Consider the following 16,953-nt stretch of genomic DNA (forward strand, 5'->3'; position numbering starts at 1 on the left):
GTAATATTTTTTATTTATTAGTACTGAAATCATAGAAGGTAATATTAATATAAAATATATACGAATGTATTCAACGCACTTGCTCATCTCCTAGTATCAGTTGATATGTCATGGTCGAAGTACCAACAACTGTAATACCCTTGATGATTAACTTCACGGAGATAGGTTTCAAGATTTTCGAATAACTCAACTGAGCGAAGTTTGTGAGAGTACCCATTTCAAGAGAGTAATGAAAAAATATCAGTTTACGTTTGCTATGAGCAAGTTTAATTCAGCAATTCTATTTAAATTGCACAATACAGAATATTTCATTGAAATGGTCGACACAAATAAAGTAATTGCATTGATCCTACATTTGAATACACGATATATAGTTACCATTATTAAGCCCAACTAATAAATACTGATTATGTGATATTTATTAAAATATTGATGCACTTGATTAGAATCAATGATTAAATATAGTTCCCTAATTACCATAAATTTTATTAAAAATCGCGATATAAATTCCTATCCAAAATAGGAATGTCGTTTTTTTGGAAAGAACCATTATTTAGGACATCTAATCATTCTCAATTATTAGTTATTAAGTACATTAAAATTTAATAGGTTATATACTAACGCCATCGATTACAATCAAGCAATATATTTTGTTCCCTAATAACCATAGATCCTCATAAAAAATCCAGACATGAATAATATCCAAAATACGGTGATTTATTTTAAAAATAAAATAAATTATGCTACTAAATTAGGAAAAGGCAAAGTAGAATTTAATACTGCTCTTCATCGAAGTTTCATATTAATACAAACGATTCGTACAGTTTTCAACGTAACCTTATTTTTAGGGTCAGTAAATTGAAGTACCTGCATGCAATGAAAATTAATGGAAGTTTCTCATTACGAAAGAAAAAAAATGGATTCACCCTCAAAAATATAACAACAAAGCAGCTCATATGTAAAACCGTTTGATAACAGGCTAGATAATTGTCCTCGAATCAAAATAATAAGTGGCGCAGCATTAACAAAGGAGGTCATCGAGAATCTGCTTCTTCTGAATAACCACCACCTTGATTATATAAGAAAACAAAAAATAATTAACAAAACTTCCGATTTTAATTGATATCATAACAAATATTCAAAAGGAACACACCATCATTGAAGATTCTCAGTTGAATCGTTGTGGAAAAGATTCTCGAAAACCTCGACAAATAAACAACTCACTTGAAACTTACCAACCAAGTAATCACCATCTAGATTACCAGACATGAGATCTTTGTAATTTACTGGGTTGAAACCAGTCAAATTACGTGGTAAATCTTCACAGTTCTTCACTTTTGTCGTGGGGAGAAACACGATCTTGTAAGGGTGGGGGGTAGTCCGATATTGTCCACAAGATTGCGTCACAATGAAGTTCGCCATCAGTTTAGATTCACCTTCTCCAATCAGACCTTCATACTGAGCAACCTCATCTTTCTTAACACTTCCATGAATCTTATCACCCTACAAAAAAAACAATTGAACAAACTAATGTTAATATAAAAAAAACGTTGAATAATAAACAGATAACACTTGATAAAAGAAAGAAACGATGAAGAAGATTACATTTGAATCGACCAAGACCATTTCAATACTCTCTCCACCAACCACCGAGTATTGCTTCCAAAGTCGGATGATCTTGACCCTGATCTTCCACATGTTTTTCTTAGGCTTTAGATCGGCGACCATGTCAAAACCTGCCATAACAAAAGCTCAAAACTTTTTTTTTAGTTAATAACTAATATTATTGAAATTTAGATTGGTGTGGTATAATACGAAGAAGTAAACTTGTTTATATAGTGAGTAGAACATACATATCATAGTTAATGCGTATTTACCGTGGTCGGCATGAATCGATGACTGATCTGGTATTAAAACTATATAGAAAGTTACTGGAAAGAAACAAATTTCGAACGCAAAATTTGGAATAACGAATCACGGTTATTACTAAATCACTCATATTTAGTACTTGACTTGGTTTACTTTCCATATGCAAAACTATGAATAGTAAATTGGTGGAAAGACAATTTTAAAAAAATGGAAAGAGGAAAGAAAATCGTTTATTCAAATTTCGATTTCGAGAAAAATATTTTTATTCTCTGACATTAACTATTACTATATTTAATATGAGTAGTAATTGGGTTTCCATTTATAAAAGAACATTATAAATCTTATTAAAAATATGTTACAAAAATAGAAGGTGAGAATAAATTCAAAAATCATGCAGATCATCATTTTTACCCTTATAAGGAAATTAAAATATTACTCATATTCTAGAGTCAGTATAATCTATAATAGTTCGATTTTCATTGCCAAAAATTAAGCACTTTCCACTCTCTATTTAATAGCAGTAATAATTGGGTTTCCATATACAAAAGAACATTGTCAATGTCATTAAAAATCAGAACAAATATAGAAGGTGAGAATTAATGCAACAATCACGTAAACAAAAATACTCGAATCAAGAAACTGACGTATTTCCTTATATACACATGCGAACATGAAACTATATAGAATACTCATACGAAAATGATGTTTGTCCAATGGCATAAACCGTAATATCCTAAGATACTTAAGTCTTCTTTCAAAAAGAGTCTGAGAAGGAATCTCGTGCCGACACGTCGTCAAAATGACAATTCCGAAAATATGATACTCTTTGAAGGTTACTCTTGTTTTTTGCTTCTGTTTTAATATTAAGAGGATATGAATAAAAAAATGAGTTACTTAGGATTAAAACCAGATTTGTTGGTGATGTTAGATTGTTAGGCAATTAATATAATATTTACACGGTTAACAAATAAACTTATATTTGCTTATTTCGATGTTTCTAGTACTCATCTCTGATTTTAGATTGTCTACTTTAGCACAAGCTTCATGTTTTCTGCCATTAAAGGGTTGTATCTTAGCTTGTGATTTTTGAAATCTTTGTTCAGCACGTCGATATGCGCATCTCACTCACATGGCCAAGTCTGTTTTTACTACTGCATAGATCTCAACTTCAAACTAAACCTCTTAATACTTCCTCTAAAATTCTCTGTATCATAGTGCTCAATCTCTTTAATCTTCATCAATTTGATATAGATCATTTGTTTATTAGCAAACTCATGTGTCCATGATGAGATCAGGTGATTATTAAGAGATGAAAAAAAAAACTTGTATTCCCAAAATCAAGTTTGGGAATAGCATCATAAGAAAAACTACCGAAAGAGATTAAATACAAACTTAAGTGTTGGAGCTATCTAATTATTTTCTTGAGAACACCATAGGGATAGAGAAAGAAAAACTAACTGAAGATTCAATATTCACATTCGTACAAGAAACAACATTAGGAAAATGAACCCTTTTATGAAAATCCTTTAACAAAAAAAAAAAAAAAATGAACCCTTTAAGATAAAGAAGAAGAAACAGAAAAAAAATAATAATAGGACAAGATGACAAGTAGTTCTCTATTTTTAATTTTCCAGAAATGAATTTTCAGGTTGTTCTTTGTGGAAATTGGAAACTAAGCTAAGAGAAAATAGATGCAAGAAAAAGAAAAAATGAATATTTGAATTTTGAAAAGATTTAGATATTAGAGATATAACCTTCCGTCTAACAATGCACAAATATGATTCACTAAATAAAATCTTATAAGATCTCAATTAAGATTTTGCCTACATATTCTATTGAAATTCTATTGAAATTCATAGGTGTGACTATAGAGATAGCAGAGAAAATATGAACTATACACCGTTGGTAAATAGTGTAAATTGGTATATAGCTAAATAAAATGTTTTGGTAGGAGTACTAATTTCTCTAAAAACTATGGTAACTAGATTCTACCAAAATCATTTGGATTTTGAATAACACCTGTTTTGATTCATTTTCAGTTCCACTTATCTAATCATCAATCCAATAACAGTTGATCTTGATGTATTTTAATCAAATCTTAATCCAATGACACTGGAACTTTAGATTTAAATTACATTCAGTTCCATTAAACTTCCCAATCCAATAACCCCTAGTCACTTCTTTTGTTGGGAGAAGTGAAACAGGACTCTTTCTTTACCCACTTGGGAACCTGATTTTGTAAACTTCTTTAGAAACGTATTCCGCTTTGACAACCTTGTTCTCGTAGAGCCGTCCGTGTAACGAATGAGCTGCAGCGCGTGTGGCTTCTGGTCTTCCGTACTCTATGAAGATACAGCCTGGCTCAAACACATCCTTGGGGTCTTGTTCTTCCTCCATCTTGTCGCCACTATCCCATCTTGTCTTGACAGCACGGGCTGATCCTACTTCTTGCGGATTCTCTGGCTCATCCTGTGCAAGGGCTGATCCTACTTCTTCTTGCGGAATCTCTGGCTCCTCTTGAGTACGGGCTGATCCTACTTCTTCTTGTGGAATATCTGCGTCGTCTTGAGCACGAGTTGATCCTACTTGCGGAGTCACTGCCTCACTTACCCCGAAAAGCTTTTCACAATTTCCTTGTTCAGTGGAGTCGTGATCTTCATTTGCTTGAGTGATCGTCTCAAGCGCAGTAACAGATAACGGTTCACATAACTTGTTGTCACCCGTCGAACTGTCTGATCTGACAACGTCTCCATTATCTACATTGTCTGCTGTGTCATCCACTTTCTTGGATACCTCCTCTTTCTCCGGTATGACTGACACATTCACTTCTTTAGATTCTTGGTTCATCGATGCATCTGTGTAGGAACCACTAATATCTTTGCGCTCATGTTCCACAATGTTTATCGACTTAATAACACCAAACCTGCATCACAACAAGACGCAGAAATCTAGTTTCTTAAATTTACTAGCTTTTAGAGCTAATGAACTCATGGGAAGAGAAATCTCAGAGCTAACCTGGCACATTCTAGCCGTACGTCCTCCAGAATTTCTTTCACTTCCGGCTCGGAAAGCAAAGGTAGATCTTCTGGATCAACCTGTTAAACAAGAGAGAATAAAACTTTAGTAATATCCTCACAAAGCTTATGTAGGTGGTATTCACAAGAAAAAAGGTAAATCATATTCTCACCAAGTTTTTAAGCTTTAGGATATGCTTAGGCTTTCCAAGAAGTGGTTTTGCATGCTCAGGTATCCCATAGGATGGTGGATTCTCAGTTGCCTGAAACACACATTATGTACCACATCACTCTCAGTAACGAACGCAGTTTCTGTTATATGTCAACCATACAATACATGAACTAACAAAAGGTAAAGTTGGGTCATTGAATTACCGCTACAGATGATGCATCAGGAAGTGCACAAACGGCAGTTATTACACTTCCACCTAACTTCATACCATTAAGGCCGGCACAAGCTTTGGGGGTAACAGATCCATCAGTGTACTGAGGTACATATGTAAAAATAGTTAAAAACAAATGCAGAAATTTGGGAATACAGTCACATTCACTGTTCCAGTTTCAAGGAAAAAAACATGATCTAATGCTAACAAAAAAATGACCACATAAATACGAAACAATCACAATAATTACATCAAGCTAACCGATTATTATGGGACATTTGAGTTGAGCTTCAAGGCACATATAGATTACAGAGTGATTTTAAATATTGGCCACAGAGAAAGCGAGATAAGAGCATCTTCTAACCTCTAGGAAAGCGCATCGCTGATTGAGATCATTGTTGATCACGAACCGGTATGCTTTTAAAGGTCCAAAGACGCTGACAATCTCCTTAAGCTGAAAAGCAGGAAAGAAGGATCAGAAAAATCCTTAAGGGTGAACTGAGACTAATAGGAATGTGTCAAACGTATCCAAAAGGGTTACAGCTAATCATACCATTTCAGATGAAATTGCTTTTGGAAACCCACCAATAAAGATCTGCACAAGTATATTCGAATCAACAACAAGCTTGACAGGAAAAAATAAATCAATAGCACGCAACTAGCAAATCCAAAAACAGATTAACACTTTCAAGATTATGAACCATAAATATGCCGCAGATGAAGAGAAAATTCCAATTCTGTTCTTTGTGTGTTTTCCGGTTTAAGATTTTAGTAAGGTGTCTGACATATAGCCAATATGAACAAGTTTTTAACCGTAACACCTACCAATACCAGCCAAAGTTAATAAGAAAGATGATATATCCTAAAATCTTCATTCTAAACTACTACAAACGAATTAAACGGGAAAGGGATAAGACTTTTTAGCACGAAAAACTATGTGTACAATGTTTTGAGTGGAAATGACAGTCAAATTTACATATTCCAATGTTTTGGTCTCCAGAACAAGATTTTTCGTGGTATGGAAACTATGCGCACAAACTTAATTTGATCTGAACTATATACCATTTGTTAACTGAACTATACAGTTATCTAATTAAAGAAATATGGCTTGTGATATTTAAAGTATATTCTACACTCGTTGTCAATATAAAACGTTTGACCCACTGTCAAAAGAAGTCAATTTAGGGGATTAGTTTCTACCTTGTTCGATGAGTCATCCACATTGTCACTTAGCGCACTTGTGGCTGGCTCCTTTTTCTCCAATTCACCGCTCTGCATGAAAATAGCAACCGTCTGAAAACCTGCTTCATGGATTGTAACCATAACATAGCTCAGAAATCATAGCAAAACCACAGTACTGGTTTACAAGGCCAAGTAGAAGGACACAGTCTACAGCCTTGATAATCAGTCAGTTTTCAAAGAATTTCCTACAGCTACTCAACCGAAAATCACAGAAAGAGCTGATTAAACATGAAGAACAAAGACAAAAAATCCTCCGTTGCTAGGCTCAAGAAAAGGGTTGTTCCACCTTGCTAGGACTCCAAATCTCATTAATAATAGCTTTCTGCAATGGTAATTCTGCGTATCTTTTACCATTTACAAGAAAGTTGAACATAAGCAATGGAACACGGATCCATTCAAGAGAAGGGGGTAAAAGTTTAGGGCATAAATGTAATTCTTAGAGCTATATCACGAAAGCATCGAGACAACAATCAATACAAAGTATCTGATCCTGCTAGGAATAACCATATGGTATCATATGACACTACAAATAAATAATAAGAAGGAGAACACAAGAACGGTAAACGAAGATTCACAAAGGAATCATAAGGATGATTTTTATAAATTCCCCAAAGCCCAAAAGAGAGAAGAAAAAAGCAACGAAACTTGAAACACAATAAACTCGTCACTACACCTGCGAATCTTCTTATTTAGCAGACAGCTTCATCAGCCTCCTGAATGTGAAATATGACATACCCAACATAAACACCCTATTTAAGAGATTCCAACACACCAGTCAGAATACGATTTCACATGTGGCTTGAAAACATATTATTTCAAGAGTATGAATCCAAAAACTACAGTATCTCTCAGTGTCGCCTATTCCCTTCATCCATGAAAGCGTTTACATTAACGACGTCCAAATTTCTATTCTCAAAATCAAAGGGCATCCTTGGGAAAACATCGCTAGGATTTAACCATAATGAACTAATCTAAACCATATGTTTCCCACCATATATGCCTACAGTTGTAAGAACAACAGGTGTGATTTATCAACTGTCTTGCATTCAATGAACTCTCAAGTAGCAATACAAAGTTTATAAACTAGTGTCATGATGCTTCCATCTATACTGCCTTCAAAGACAAGGCCATGAGTATATCTTGGTTCCAGTAAAGGAGACTTAAGCAGAGACACAAGTATACAAATCTGAGATTGAATCATATATGAATCGATGATGATAAAGAAGTCTACTAATTTCTCTGATTATAGATTAGAAGGCCAAACATAGTCAATCAAGATGCTTGAACAGAAAGAAAAAAAAACATAAGTATCACTACACGAGAATGTGGACTGACAACACATGGTTATGTGCTCTAAGATATTGGGTCCAGATTTTTTAGTAATTTGATAAGTCTGATATATACTTCTAGTTTGAATCTCAATCTGGACCAAACGAGGACTGGTGCTCACTACTCGTGAATAATGCATCATAAACTTGCACCAGACAGTCATATATATGACAATAATTGAATGTCAAATTGCATTCAGGCTTGAATCACTAAAAAGAAGTCACACAGGTCTCAGTAAGCATGTTGTAAACTCAATTGTATTGAAAGTGGAAAAATAATCGTTGAACCATACTGATGGCACCAACGACATATCAAAAACTAACCAGATGACTATTAAAGGTTACACATGTGCAGGCAGCAGATAGCAAGAGTTCGAGAGAAAGAGAATGTAGAGAAGTAGAGATTGCAATTCTTACTGTTGTCTCGACATAGTCTTTAGGGCGTCGAATTTTGAGGTTTGAACCCGCAAAGGAGCAGCCATCCAAGGAGAGTGCAGCAGAAGCATCCTGTGGTGTAAGGAACTCAACTAGCGCCTGATTTTTTTCCTTGTTTATCTGCAATTAAAGGACAAAACACCATCACCTATATTCCACAAACATAAGAAGAGTAATGTGAATAATGAATTCATACACCAGAAACTTACAATACAACTTATACATGGTTCGCTTCCTTTTATGTGATTGGAGCCTGAAGATAGCATATAGCCATTGAGGCATTCAATTAGAGACTTCTCAGAGGCCGAATCTGGCACATTTTCTGCGTAAAGTCTCCTCATACGCCTGGTGGATTCGGTCAGTTGAACAGAATCAACTGAACTGGTCTGCTTTGCTGGTGGTGTCCTAAAAGATGCCTCTATATGTGGGTTCAAAAGCATCAAGGAAGCCTCGCTAATGGTAGGATATGCTGTCTGAGTGGCTGGTTGGAGACCAGAAAACCCTGAGTTCGAGAACATGCCAGCAGTTACAGTAGGTGGAAGATCCCATTTAGCAACTTTTTTCTCTGAAGGAAGATTAGATGGAGAAGCAGCCTTGGCAGAGGCGTCCTCCCTTCTTTTTCGCGGTGAGTATCCACCAAGTTCACTTTTGGAAGAACTATACCGTCTAGACTTGTTATTTACGGTGCTTGTCACCTTTTTATCATTATCGTTAAAATGATGCTTTCCTGACCTATCCTTAGCAGTATTTTCAGAGCGATCCTCACGGCTTCTTTTATGACGCGATATTGGTAAGGGAGATGACCTTTTCTCCCTATCATGCCCATGATCTCGACTTCTTGATCTCCTTCTCTGTCTCATGTCACGTTGATCCGATTTGGGTTGTTCCCTTTTTTCCGATCTCTCTGAAGCTTCAACACTGTGCAGGTTTGCTGGATCATGCCTATCCTGCCCATGATCTCGACTTCTTGATCTCCTTCTCTCTCTCATGTCACGTTGATCCGATTTGGGCTGTTCCCTTTTTTCCGATCTCTCTGAAGCTTCAACACTGTGCAGTTTTGCTGGATCATGCCTCCTGGACACATTTCTCTCCCTATTCTTCATATGATCTCCATTTTGATTCTCTCTCTTGTTTCCACAGTCAGGTTTCATACTATTTTCATTTCGTGGTATGTCTGCCACCACTAGACTTCTAAGACGCTTCCTACTACCAGCTAATTTTTCGAGAGCATTTCTTCCTTGTTCTCCGCCTGTTTCCTGTGGATGAATCTGCTTTTCAGTTGTCTTTTCAGCAGGCCTTTCTCTGTTTACCTTCATTTTGGTATCCACACCACGCCCATCTCTATCTGTCCTTGTTTTCATTTCAGTTGTAGGAAATTCTCCTTCAACCCTTATTTTTCTGTTTGCAGCAAGGTCTTCCTTCTTTATCTTTTTATCTGCTCTTTCCTCCCTAAAACCAGAACTAGTTTCTTCTTTCTTTATTCGTCTATCCTTAATATCTTCTTCCACTATTTTTTCTTTAGCTGTAGAACCCTTTCCTTCTGCCTTCCGTTTTCTATTGCCAGCAGGCTCCTCATCTTTTGTTGGTTTATCTAGTTTTTCTTCTCTAGAACTAGAAATGGCTTCCACCTTCTTTCTTGACCTGTCTTTATCATGTTCTTGACGCCTCAGTTTATCAGATCTATGATACCCTCTTTTAGACTCATGATAGTCAGAAACCTTCTCACCAAGATCGTTACTCAGTAGCTGAGCTGCTCCTACAGGATCCTCTTTCATCGATTTTTCTTCTCTAGAACTAGAAATGGTATCTTCTTTCTTTTTTGAACTGTCCTTAACGCGTTCTTCAGGTCTTAATTTCTTGGATCTGTCATGCTCTCTTTCGGACGCACGGTAGTCAGGAACCTTATCAACAGGGTCCTTTTTCACTGGTTTATCTAGTCTTTCTTCCCTAGAACTAGAAGTAGTGTCTTCTTTCTTTCTTGAGCTGTCCTTAACACTTTCACGACTCACTTTCTTGGATCTTTCAAGCTCTCTTTCAGACGCATGATACTCCGAGACCTTCTCAACAAGATCATTACCCAGTAACTTAGCTGCTTCAACATGGTCCTTTTTCCTCGGTTTATCTAGTCCTTCATCCCTGAAACTAGAAGTGGTATCTTCTTTCTTTCTTGAGCTGTCTTCGTCACGCTCTTCATGCCTTACATTCTTGGACCTATCATTCCCTTTTTCAGAAGCAAGATCTTCAGAAACCTTCTCAACAAGATCGTTGCCCAGTAGCTTAGCTGCTTCAACAGTGCCCTCTTTATCTAGTTTTCCATCTCTAGAACTAGAAATGGTCTCTTCTTTATTTCTTGAAACATCCTTAACAAGCTCTACATGCCTCAGTTTCTCGGACCTATCATTCCCTTTTTCAGACTCATGACAGTCGGAAACCTTCTCAACAAGATTGTAACCGACTAACTGAACTGCTCCCACCTGTTCTTCTTTCCCTGATTTATCTTGTGTTTCCTCTGTGGAATCAGAAATGTCATCTTCTTTCTTTCTTGAACTGTTCTTAACCTCTTCTTCACGACTCACTTCCTTAGATTTATCATACCCTTTTCCAGACTCATGATCGTCAGAAACCTTGACACCAAGATCGTTACCCAGTAACTGAGCTGCTCCTACATTTTCCAAGGACGCTTTCCTCTTCCTCCTTAGCATAATCTCCTCAACGCTTGTAGGCCTTGTTCGAGCAGCAGATCCTTCGTAGACAAGCTTTTCATCTCCATAAGGCTTTTCCTTTTGATCACTAACTTCGTTCATCCTGATTTCTCAAGGAAAAAAAAGGGGTAAATTACTTTATTCGTTTTAGATATAACAAACAACAATCATAACCACCATCAAAGATAATCAAGTAGGAGTGCTCCCTCATCTCTAGCAACATATCATAACCGGAACTTCAAAATCAATAAAGAGAAGTAACAGCAACTGATCAATGTGCCACAACAATACTGCTCAAAACATTGTTCTATTAGTTTATAGATCTCTAAAAACTGGCATCATATGTGCTAACTAGTTGAAAGCGAGCATACAAATTACAACTACGATCCAATTGAATCTAATCCGCATTAAGCAAATCCCCTACCCATTTTCACATTGAAATCACTAGCAAGTTATCAGCAATGATACAAACCCTAGATATGTCAAATGACCAAATAATTGTGATTCTTTTCGCGATTCGGGACTATATACACCACAGATAGAAAGCACAAACAACCTTGGATGAGAGACGACGGTAAAGGAACCCGAATCAAAAGCGGAGGAGAATTGTCGCACCTCTCCAGTAAATGAAATTAGCCTCGCCGACGGCGACGTTAAGCGCCTCCGTTTGAGAGTTTCGTCAACTTTTTTTTCGCGAGCGATGGATTAGAAAAAAAAGAACTCGCCCCCAGCAGATTTTTTGTCTGCTGGATATTTTTAAAAAAAATCTACTTCGCTACTTTCTCTTATTTATTGAGAAATCACCAGATCTCCCTTTTATTTTTATTTTGTTTTAATTTAACCCAAAATATATTCCACAATGACCAAAAAAAGGTAATGTCTCCTTCTGTCTTCTAAATTTGATTAATGAAAAATATAATCACACCATTTGCCACTGCTGAAGTCAGATAGGAAAAATACATATAAATTGCTCTAGATTGGAAAACGATTTTTTTTATGCCTAAATATCCAATGTCTTCTCTTCAATTTACACTATTATATAAAAAAAATGTTACATGAAATTAAAAACCTAGCATGCTCCATCAACTGCAAAGGACTGTAACAAGGAACCTTCGCCTGATGGTAGCAGAATCACAATTATCATTTGCTATCATACTAGCTTTCCTTTTATTTATGGTGTGGTGTCTCTCTTTCAGGCGCAGTTCAGCGTGTGTTTTCTTTGCGGCGAGAGTAGCGAGTTCTGTCATTGTATCTCAGTCTATCTTGGGCTCTCTGTGGCTGCGGCTCAACTCGTCTCTGCCTCTCTGGTGATCGTTGGACTATCTCTCCATTTACAAACAGCTCAGCTGCAAATGCAACAACAAAAAGATCAGGAATTACGATCACAGTGAATGTTCTCTTGAGTAACAGTTGAGATTTAGTTAGAGAAATGTAGAAAGTTGATGTATCTCTCGTAAGTCGTAACTAGTCTATGCTTCTCAGATATGAAGAGCACAATAACAAGAAAGAGAGATATTAGATGTGAGTTCATTAGCATTCAAATGCTAATCATTGCCCAAAAAACACTAGTTAGCTTTGGCAAGGACTTTAACCTCTATTGCTAATCATTGCCCAAAATTAATACCAGTCAAAAGACTCGCTAGCTTCGCTAAGATGGGCTAACTGAAGCATGAAGCAAACAAGGGTTGCAATATATGTTTCATCTCAACCGGCCTGCAGTCAGGTATAATAATACCTATCTGCAAAAGGGCTTAAAAGAAAAGTATTTGATGTCAGCCCATTAGCATACAAAGCTAATCATAGCACAATAGGACTCATTAGCTTCGCCAAGATGGACTGGTAACTGTTCTCATGATCCAAGAGTTGCATACAATATATGTTTTCATCTAAACCAACTTGCAGTTCGATAAATATTACTCCCTCCGTTTCACAATAGATGAAGTTTTAGGAAGTTTTGATGTTTCAAAATACATGATGTTTTCAACTTTCAATGTTACTTTTTACTTTATTAAAAACTGTGTAACCAATCATACTCAACAGTGTCTTTTGTAATTGGCTAAATAGTTTTAAATTTATACTTTAATCACATTTTAAAAAATAAATAACAAATTTCTTAATAATTGTGCATAGCCTAAAACTTCAACTATTTTGGAACAGAGGGAGTATTAACTACCAGCACATGATTAACTAAGCAAAAATAGTTTATGATAGTCCATAAGCATTCAAAGCTAATCATAGCTCAAAAAGACTCATTGGGTTCGCCAAGAAGGACTGATAACTAAAAGTTGTTTTGCATGATCCAAGAACTGTATGCAATGCAATATATATGTTTTCATAAAAACTCCCTTCCAGTTAGATTAAATATTATTAACTATCTGCACATGGCTTAACGAATCTATCTGATATCAGTCCATTAGCATTCAAAGCTACTCATAGCTCAAAATGACTCATTAGCTTCGCCAAGATGGACTAATCAGAACATTTCTTTCATGTTTGAAGAGAGACGCACTGAGACTCTGAGAGAGCAGTGTCACTAGCAAGGCTTCATTTAAGAACCATACACAACCAAAAAAAGAGTAGAATAAGAGGTAGAACAATCACCTCCATAATCTTTGTTTTCAGGATCAACATAAGAATCTGGAAGCACAAACAGAACACCAGGCAAACCTATCATAAACAAAAAAAACAACACTCTTTATTATCATCACTCAACACATAAGAGAGACAAGTTGTAAAAGTAAGTAAGTAAAGACAAAAAAAACTTCAAGCTTAGTCGAAGTCTCTTCATCAATCTCACACCCAAACCCTAAATACCTCTCACAAGAAACATTGTAAATCCTCTTCTTCGCCTCTTCCTCACTAAACCCCAAAACACACACAAACACACAAAAGAGTAAAACACAAAGGCAATCAACAGAGCGCATTGATGTTTTTTTACCTTCCAACGACTTTAGCTAAGGTTTGTACGTAACAATCAACCATCTCCTGCTTCGTCGCGCCTTCTCCGCCAGGCTTATCCATCACGATGAGCCAGTGCTCGTAATCGCACCCCGGAAACAGAGGCGCCATCTCCGTCGTCGGAGGTCGGTCGCTGAAGCTGGAGCCGGAGCTGAGCGGCGAGTAGGCCGAGCCTGACCGGTTTGCTCGGCATCGGATCGAGACGGACCGGGTCGAGCAAGCTAACCGAGATCCGCCGCAGTGAACGGAGGAAGGAAGCCGAGGAGGCGACGCTAAGGTGGCACCGGATAGGAGGGAGCGCGTGAGGTGGCGCGTGTCGGATATAGGCAAGGCCATTGTAGGTGAGTGATGAGTGAGTTGAGGTTTGGGCAGAGAGAGATCAAATTCATGTATGCTTTCTGTATATTGGACATTAATGTTTGATATGTTGGGTTTCGCATTAATTGCTTTTAGGCCCATCAAATCTTAAGCAAAAATAAAGAGTTTTTGTTTATGAACACTAACGACCACTTTATCACAAAAGTATTTTTCTCTTTTCAAAAAAAATAAAAATCACAAAATTATTTTTCAATAATATATATGTAGTTTTGATTAAAATAATATTCATTTTAATTTAATTTATTTAATTATTATCATTTTTAAAATTTCATCCATCTTATAGTCATTAATATTGTTCTATAATTTTGTTCACAGAAAAAAATACATTCATTCTTCAAAAAAATATATTCATTTAGTTTATTTTTTTATTTTGATTGTATAGTCCTTGATATATTTCTTGATTTTTGTGGCCGCTGATTTTATTCCATTCTTTTAGAATTCCATAAAAAAGAGAACATATGAACATACTCTAACAACCATGTCAACCAGTTTATTCTTTTTTATAAAAGTTCAAAAAAAAAAAACCATGTCAACCAGTGACGTGTAAGATTCCCATTTTGGAGCCTATGGGAGTGTTCAAGCCAATTGTGAATTTTATTTAACTTTGACAAAACTTGACCTCTAACTTTTCAGTTCACCTTTGTTTTGTTAATAAATTTATAAATTAGTAAAGATCTATTATCATTTGATCAAAGACAATTAGATTTAATTTTAAAAATCTTTAAGTTTTTCTTTACACTAAAACGAGTAATTTATGGTGAGAGTATATCTTGCCATTTAACTTACTGAAATTAGTTGTATACTTTTGTGAACTTGACACGTATATGAGAAAAGTACTCTTACATAAAATCACTGAAATCATTGACATTGTTCAAATTAATAACCAAACAAATTATTTGCAATATAAAAATACTTTAAATTGTATATGATTTTTTATTATTTCATGAACTCACAAGGATATATTTTTTTAAAAATAGTAGATTCTATTTCAAAATCCATCAAAATATAATAAATTTATAGTCACACTAAATCTAATTATTTATTTTATTCTATTGACAAATGAGATCGTCCTTTAATTGCAGTTGATTGTTACTTTCTTTCCTTTTGTGCATGCCAAGCTAGGATTTTGCACTATATTTCATGATCATCAATACAAACACAATCATTGAACAAAAATAAGATATCACAGCAACAAACAAAGCAGAATTCGTGATTTTTTTAGGGAGATTCTCACTCACTAATTTTTTTTTATCATGGATCACTTACCTTTCGATCTTATTGACAACATTCTCTTTAGATTGGATTCTATATCCGTGGTAGTGATGGGATGCACCAATAAATTTCTTCGGACATATATCTGATCCAAAATTTGATTCATACCGCTTCTCTGGGGTTGGATCTAGTTTGTTTTACATTTCTAGACATACCCCTTATTACATCTCCTGCTCCTGCCAAAAGAATATTTTCAGTTCGTATCCATGTTACATCCTCGGCTCATGCTCCGGCCTTCTCCTATTGGACGTTGGTGGTTGCGTCTTCGTCGCAAATCCCTTCACAAATAGGTTTCGGTTTTTGGATCACTCTGGGTCAAAGATTCTCTATGACATAGTAACTTGTGTCAATAGGGCCGATAAAGCAACGTGCGTCGGTTTCGCGGTAGATCGGATTCAAGATCGTTTGCGTAGTGAAGATGCAAATGACGTATGGATTCGAGATCAGCGATGAACATTCCTGGAGACTAACGGAGACAACCATCACCGCTAGCTCAGTAAGTGACCTCACGGAGGGAATGAAACCTGTTTACTTGGAAGGCACTCTTCACTGGCTAAGAAACGATGGGAGCATCGTAGCTTTCGACACCGAGACAGAGCAAGCAAGTTTTATTCCTTCTGTGTTCCATGAAGAAGTACCGGAGACGGAACTGTTTTTTGCGTCTGACGATGAGATCAATCGTCTGAGTTTGGTATCAGGAACAAGAGAAGAAATATCAGTTTACACACTAACCGAGAACGCAGAGTGGGCCCTCGTAAGGCAGATCAAGAACGTGTTTATGGAGCAATGTGAGCTTGAGTTCTGGAACCTAGTTATGTACGATGGCAAGCGACTTGTGGTGAGGGAGAAGAAGAAGAGTCTTGAAGGTGTGTTTCATGTGTACGACATGGAAGCTAACAGTTGGGGAGTTTTGGGGTCAACTTTTTGGTCGAGCAAAGGTGTCACACACTTCTATAAGCTTACACCCTCATTGTCCTTTGTCGAGGAAGATGAAGTGAAGGATACTATACCTTGTTGTGACCCACGAGTCTGTTATTTAACTGCGGTTGTGAGATTCGTTGACGGTCCTTGTCCTCTGACATTTGGAGGTCCATTACAAAATTTGAAATTAGAGCCCTAAATATTGCATAAAAATAAATTGTTAAGAAATTCAAGTTTGCAAATAAATTTTTCTGTACTTTTTTCTTGTGAAATCATCAATCAAAATTTTCGATCATACTTTCTTAATCGTTAATGTGGCCAGACGACAAATTGATCTAAGAAAAACTAGATGATTTTAATTAAACTGTATATTTTAGCATATTTTGATTGATAAAAAAAAAACTAAATTTTGACAGAGAGGATGAATAATAAAAGTGTAAAGAAGATTCAT

General features: G+C 36.1%; 2 protein-coding genes and 1 pseudogene across 4 annotated transcripts; 1 reads left to right on the forward strand and 2 right to left on the reverse strand.

Annotated features, from left to right (window-relative positions):
- Positions 1-3,934: 3,934 nt before the first annotated feature.
- Positions 3,935-11,729, reverse strand: LOC108832793 (uncharacterized). 2 transcript variants are annotated; one of them, XM_057004795.1, is made up of 10 exons: positions 11,589-11,729; positions 8,481-11,076; positions 8,254-8,391; positions 6,467-6,538; positions 5,820-5,861; positions 5,631-5,720; positions 5,259-5,369; positions 5,057-5,146; positions 4,885-4,964; positions 3,935-4,792 (listed from the first exon to the last, which is right to left on the reverse strand). In XM_057004795.1, exons 2-10 carry the CDS (start codon positions 11,073-11,075, stop codon positions 4,084-4,086), a joined length of 3,927 nt encoding a protein of 1,308 aa, XP_056860775.1. In that variant the 5' UTR covers position 11,076; positions 11,589-11,729; the 3' UTR covers positions 3,935-4,083. The 2 variants fall into 2 exon arrangements, with proteins under 2 accessions (XP_056860775.1, XP_056860774.1); XM_057004794.1 differs by having other exon boundaries at positions 11,530-11,729.
- A 203-nt stretch (positions 11,730-11,932) lies between these two features.
- LOC108845937 (multiple organellar RNA editing factor 2, chloroplastic-like) lies at positions 11,933-14,321 on the reverse strand. 2 transcript variants are annotated; one of them, XM_018619140.2, is made up of 4 exons: positions 13,912-14,321; positions 13,788-13,832; positions 13,575-13,640; positions 11,933-12,319 (listed from the first exon to the last, which is right to left on the reverse strand). In XM_018619140.2, exons 1-3 carry the CDS (start codon positions 14,265-14,267, stop codon positions 13,598-13,600), a joined length of 444 nt encoding a protein of 147 aa, XP_018474642.1. In that variant the 5' UTR covers positions 14,268-14,321; the 3' UTR covers positions 11,933-12,319; positions 13,575-13,597. The 2 variants fall into 2 exon arrangements, with proteins under 2 accessions (XP_018474642.1, XP_056861736.1); XM_057005756.1 differs by lacking the exon at positions 13,788-13,832 and having other exon boundaries at positions 13,912-14,319.
- A 1,241-nt stretch (positions 14,322-15,562) lies between these two features.
- Positions 15,563-16,423, forward strand: LOC108846865 (F-box protein At1g20360-like; annotated as a pseudogene).
- The last annotated feature ends 530 nt before the right edge of the window (positions 16,424-16,953 follow it).

Source organism: Raphanus sativus, chromosome 3, assembly GCF_000801105.2.
Source record: "Raphanus sativus cultivar WK10039 chromosome 3, ASM80110v3, whole genome shotgun sequence".
Taxonomy (NCBI): domain Eukaryota; kingdom Viridiplantae; phylum Streptophyta; class Magnoliopsida; order Brassicales; family Brassicaceae; genus Raphanus; species Raphanus sativus.

Excerpts from the sequence above, each read along its gene's own strand:
- LOC108832793 (XM_057004795.1), bottom strand. The coding sequence starts at position 11,075 with ATGAACGAAGTTAGTGATCAAAAGGAAAAGCCTTATGGAGATGAAAAG. Across the intron at positions 5,370-5,630 it reads AGCGATGCGCTTTCCTAGAG|TACACTGATGGATCTGTTAC; the intron begins GTTAGAAGATGC and ends TATGTACCTCAG. Across the intron at positions 5,147-5,258 it reads CTGATGCATCATCTGTAGCG|GCAACTGAGAATCCACCATC; the intron begins GTAATTCAATGA and ends TGTGTGTTTCAG.
- LOC108845937 (XM_018619140.2), bottom strand. The coding sequence starts at position 14,267 with ATGGCCTTGCCTATATCCGACACGCGCCACCTCACGCGCTCCCTCCTA. Across the intron at positions 13,833-13,911 it reads TTAGCTAAAGTCGTTGGAAG|TGAGGAAGAGGCGAAGAAGA; the intron begins GTAAAAAAACAT and ends TTTGGGGTTTAG. Across the intron at positions 13,641-13,787 it reads TACAATGTTTCTTGTGAGAG|GTTTGCCTGGTGTTCTGTTT; the intron begins GTATTTAGGGTT and ends TGTTTATGATAG.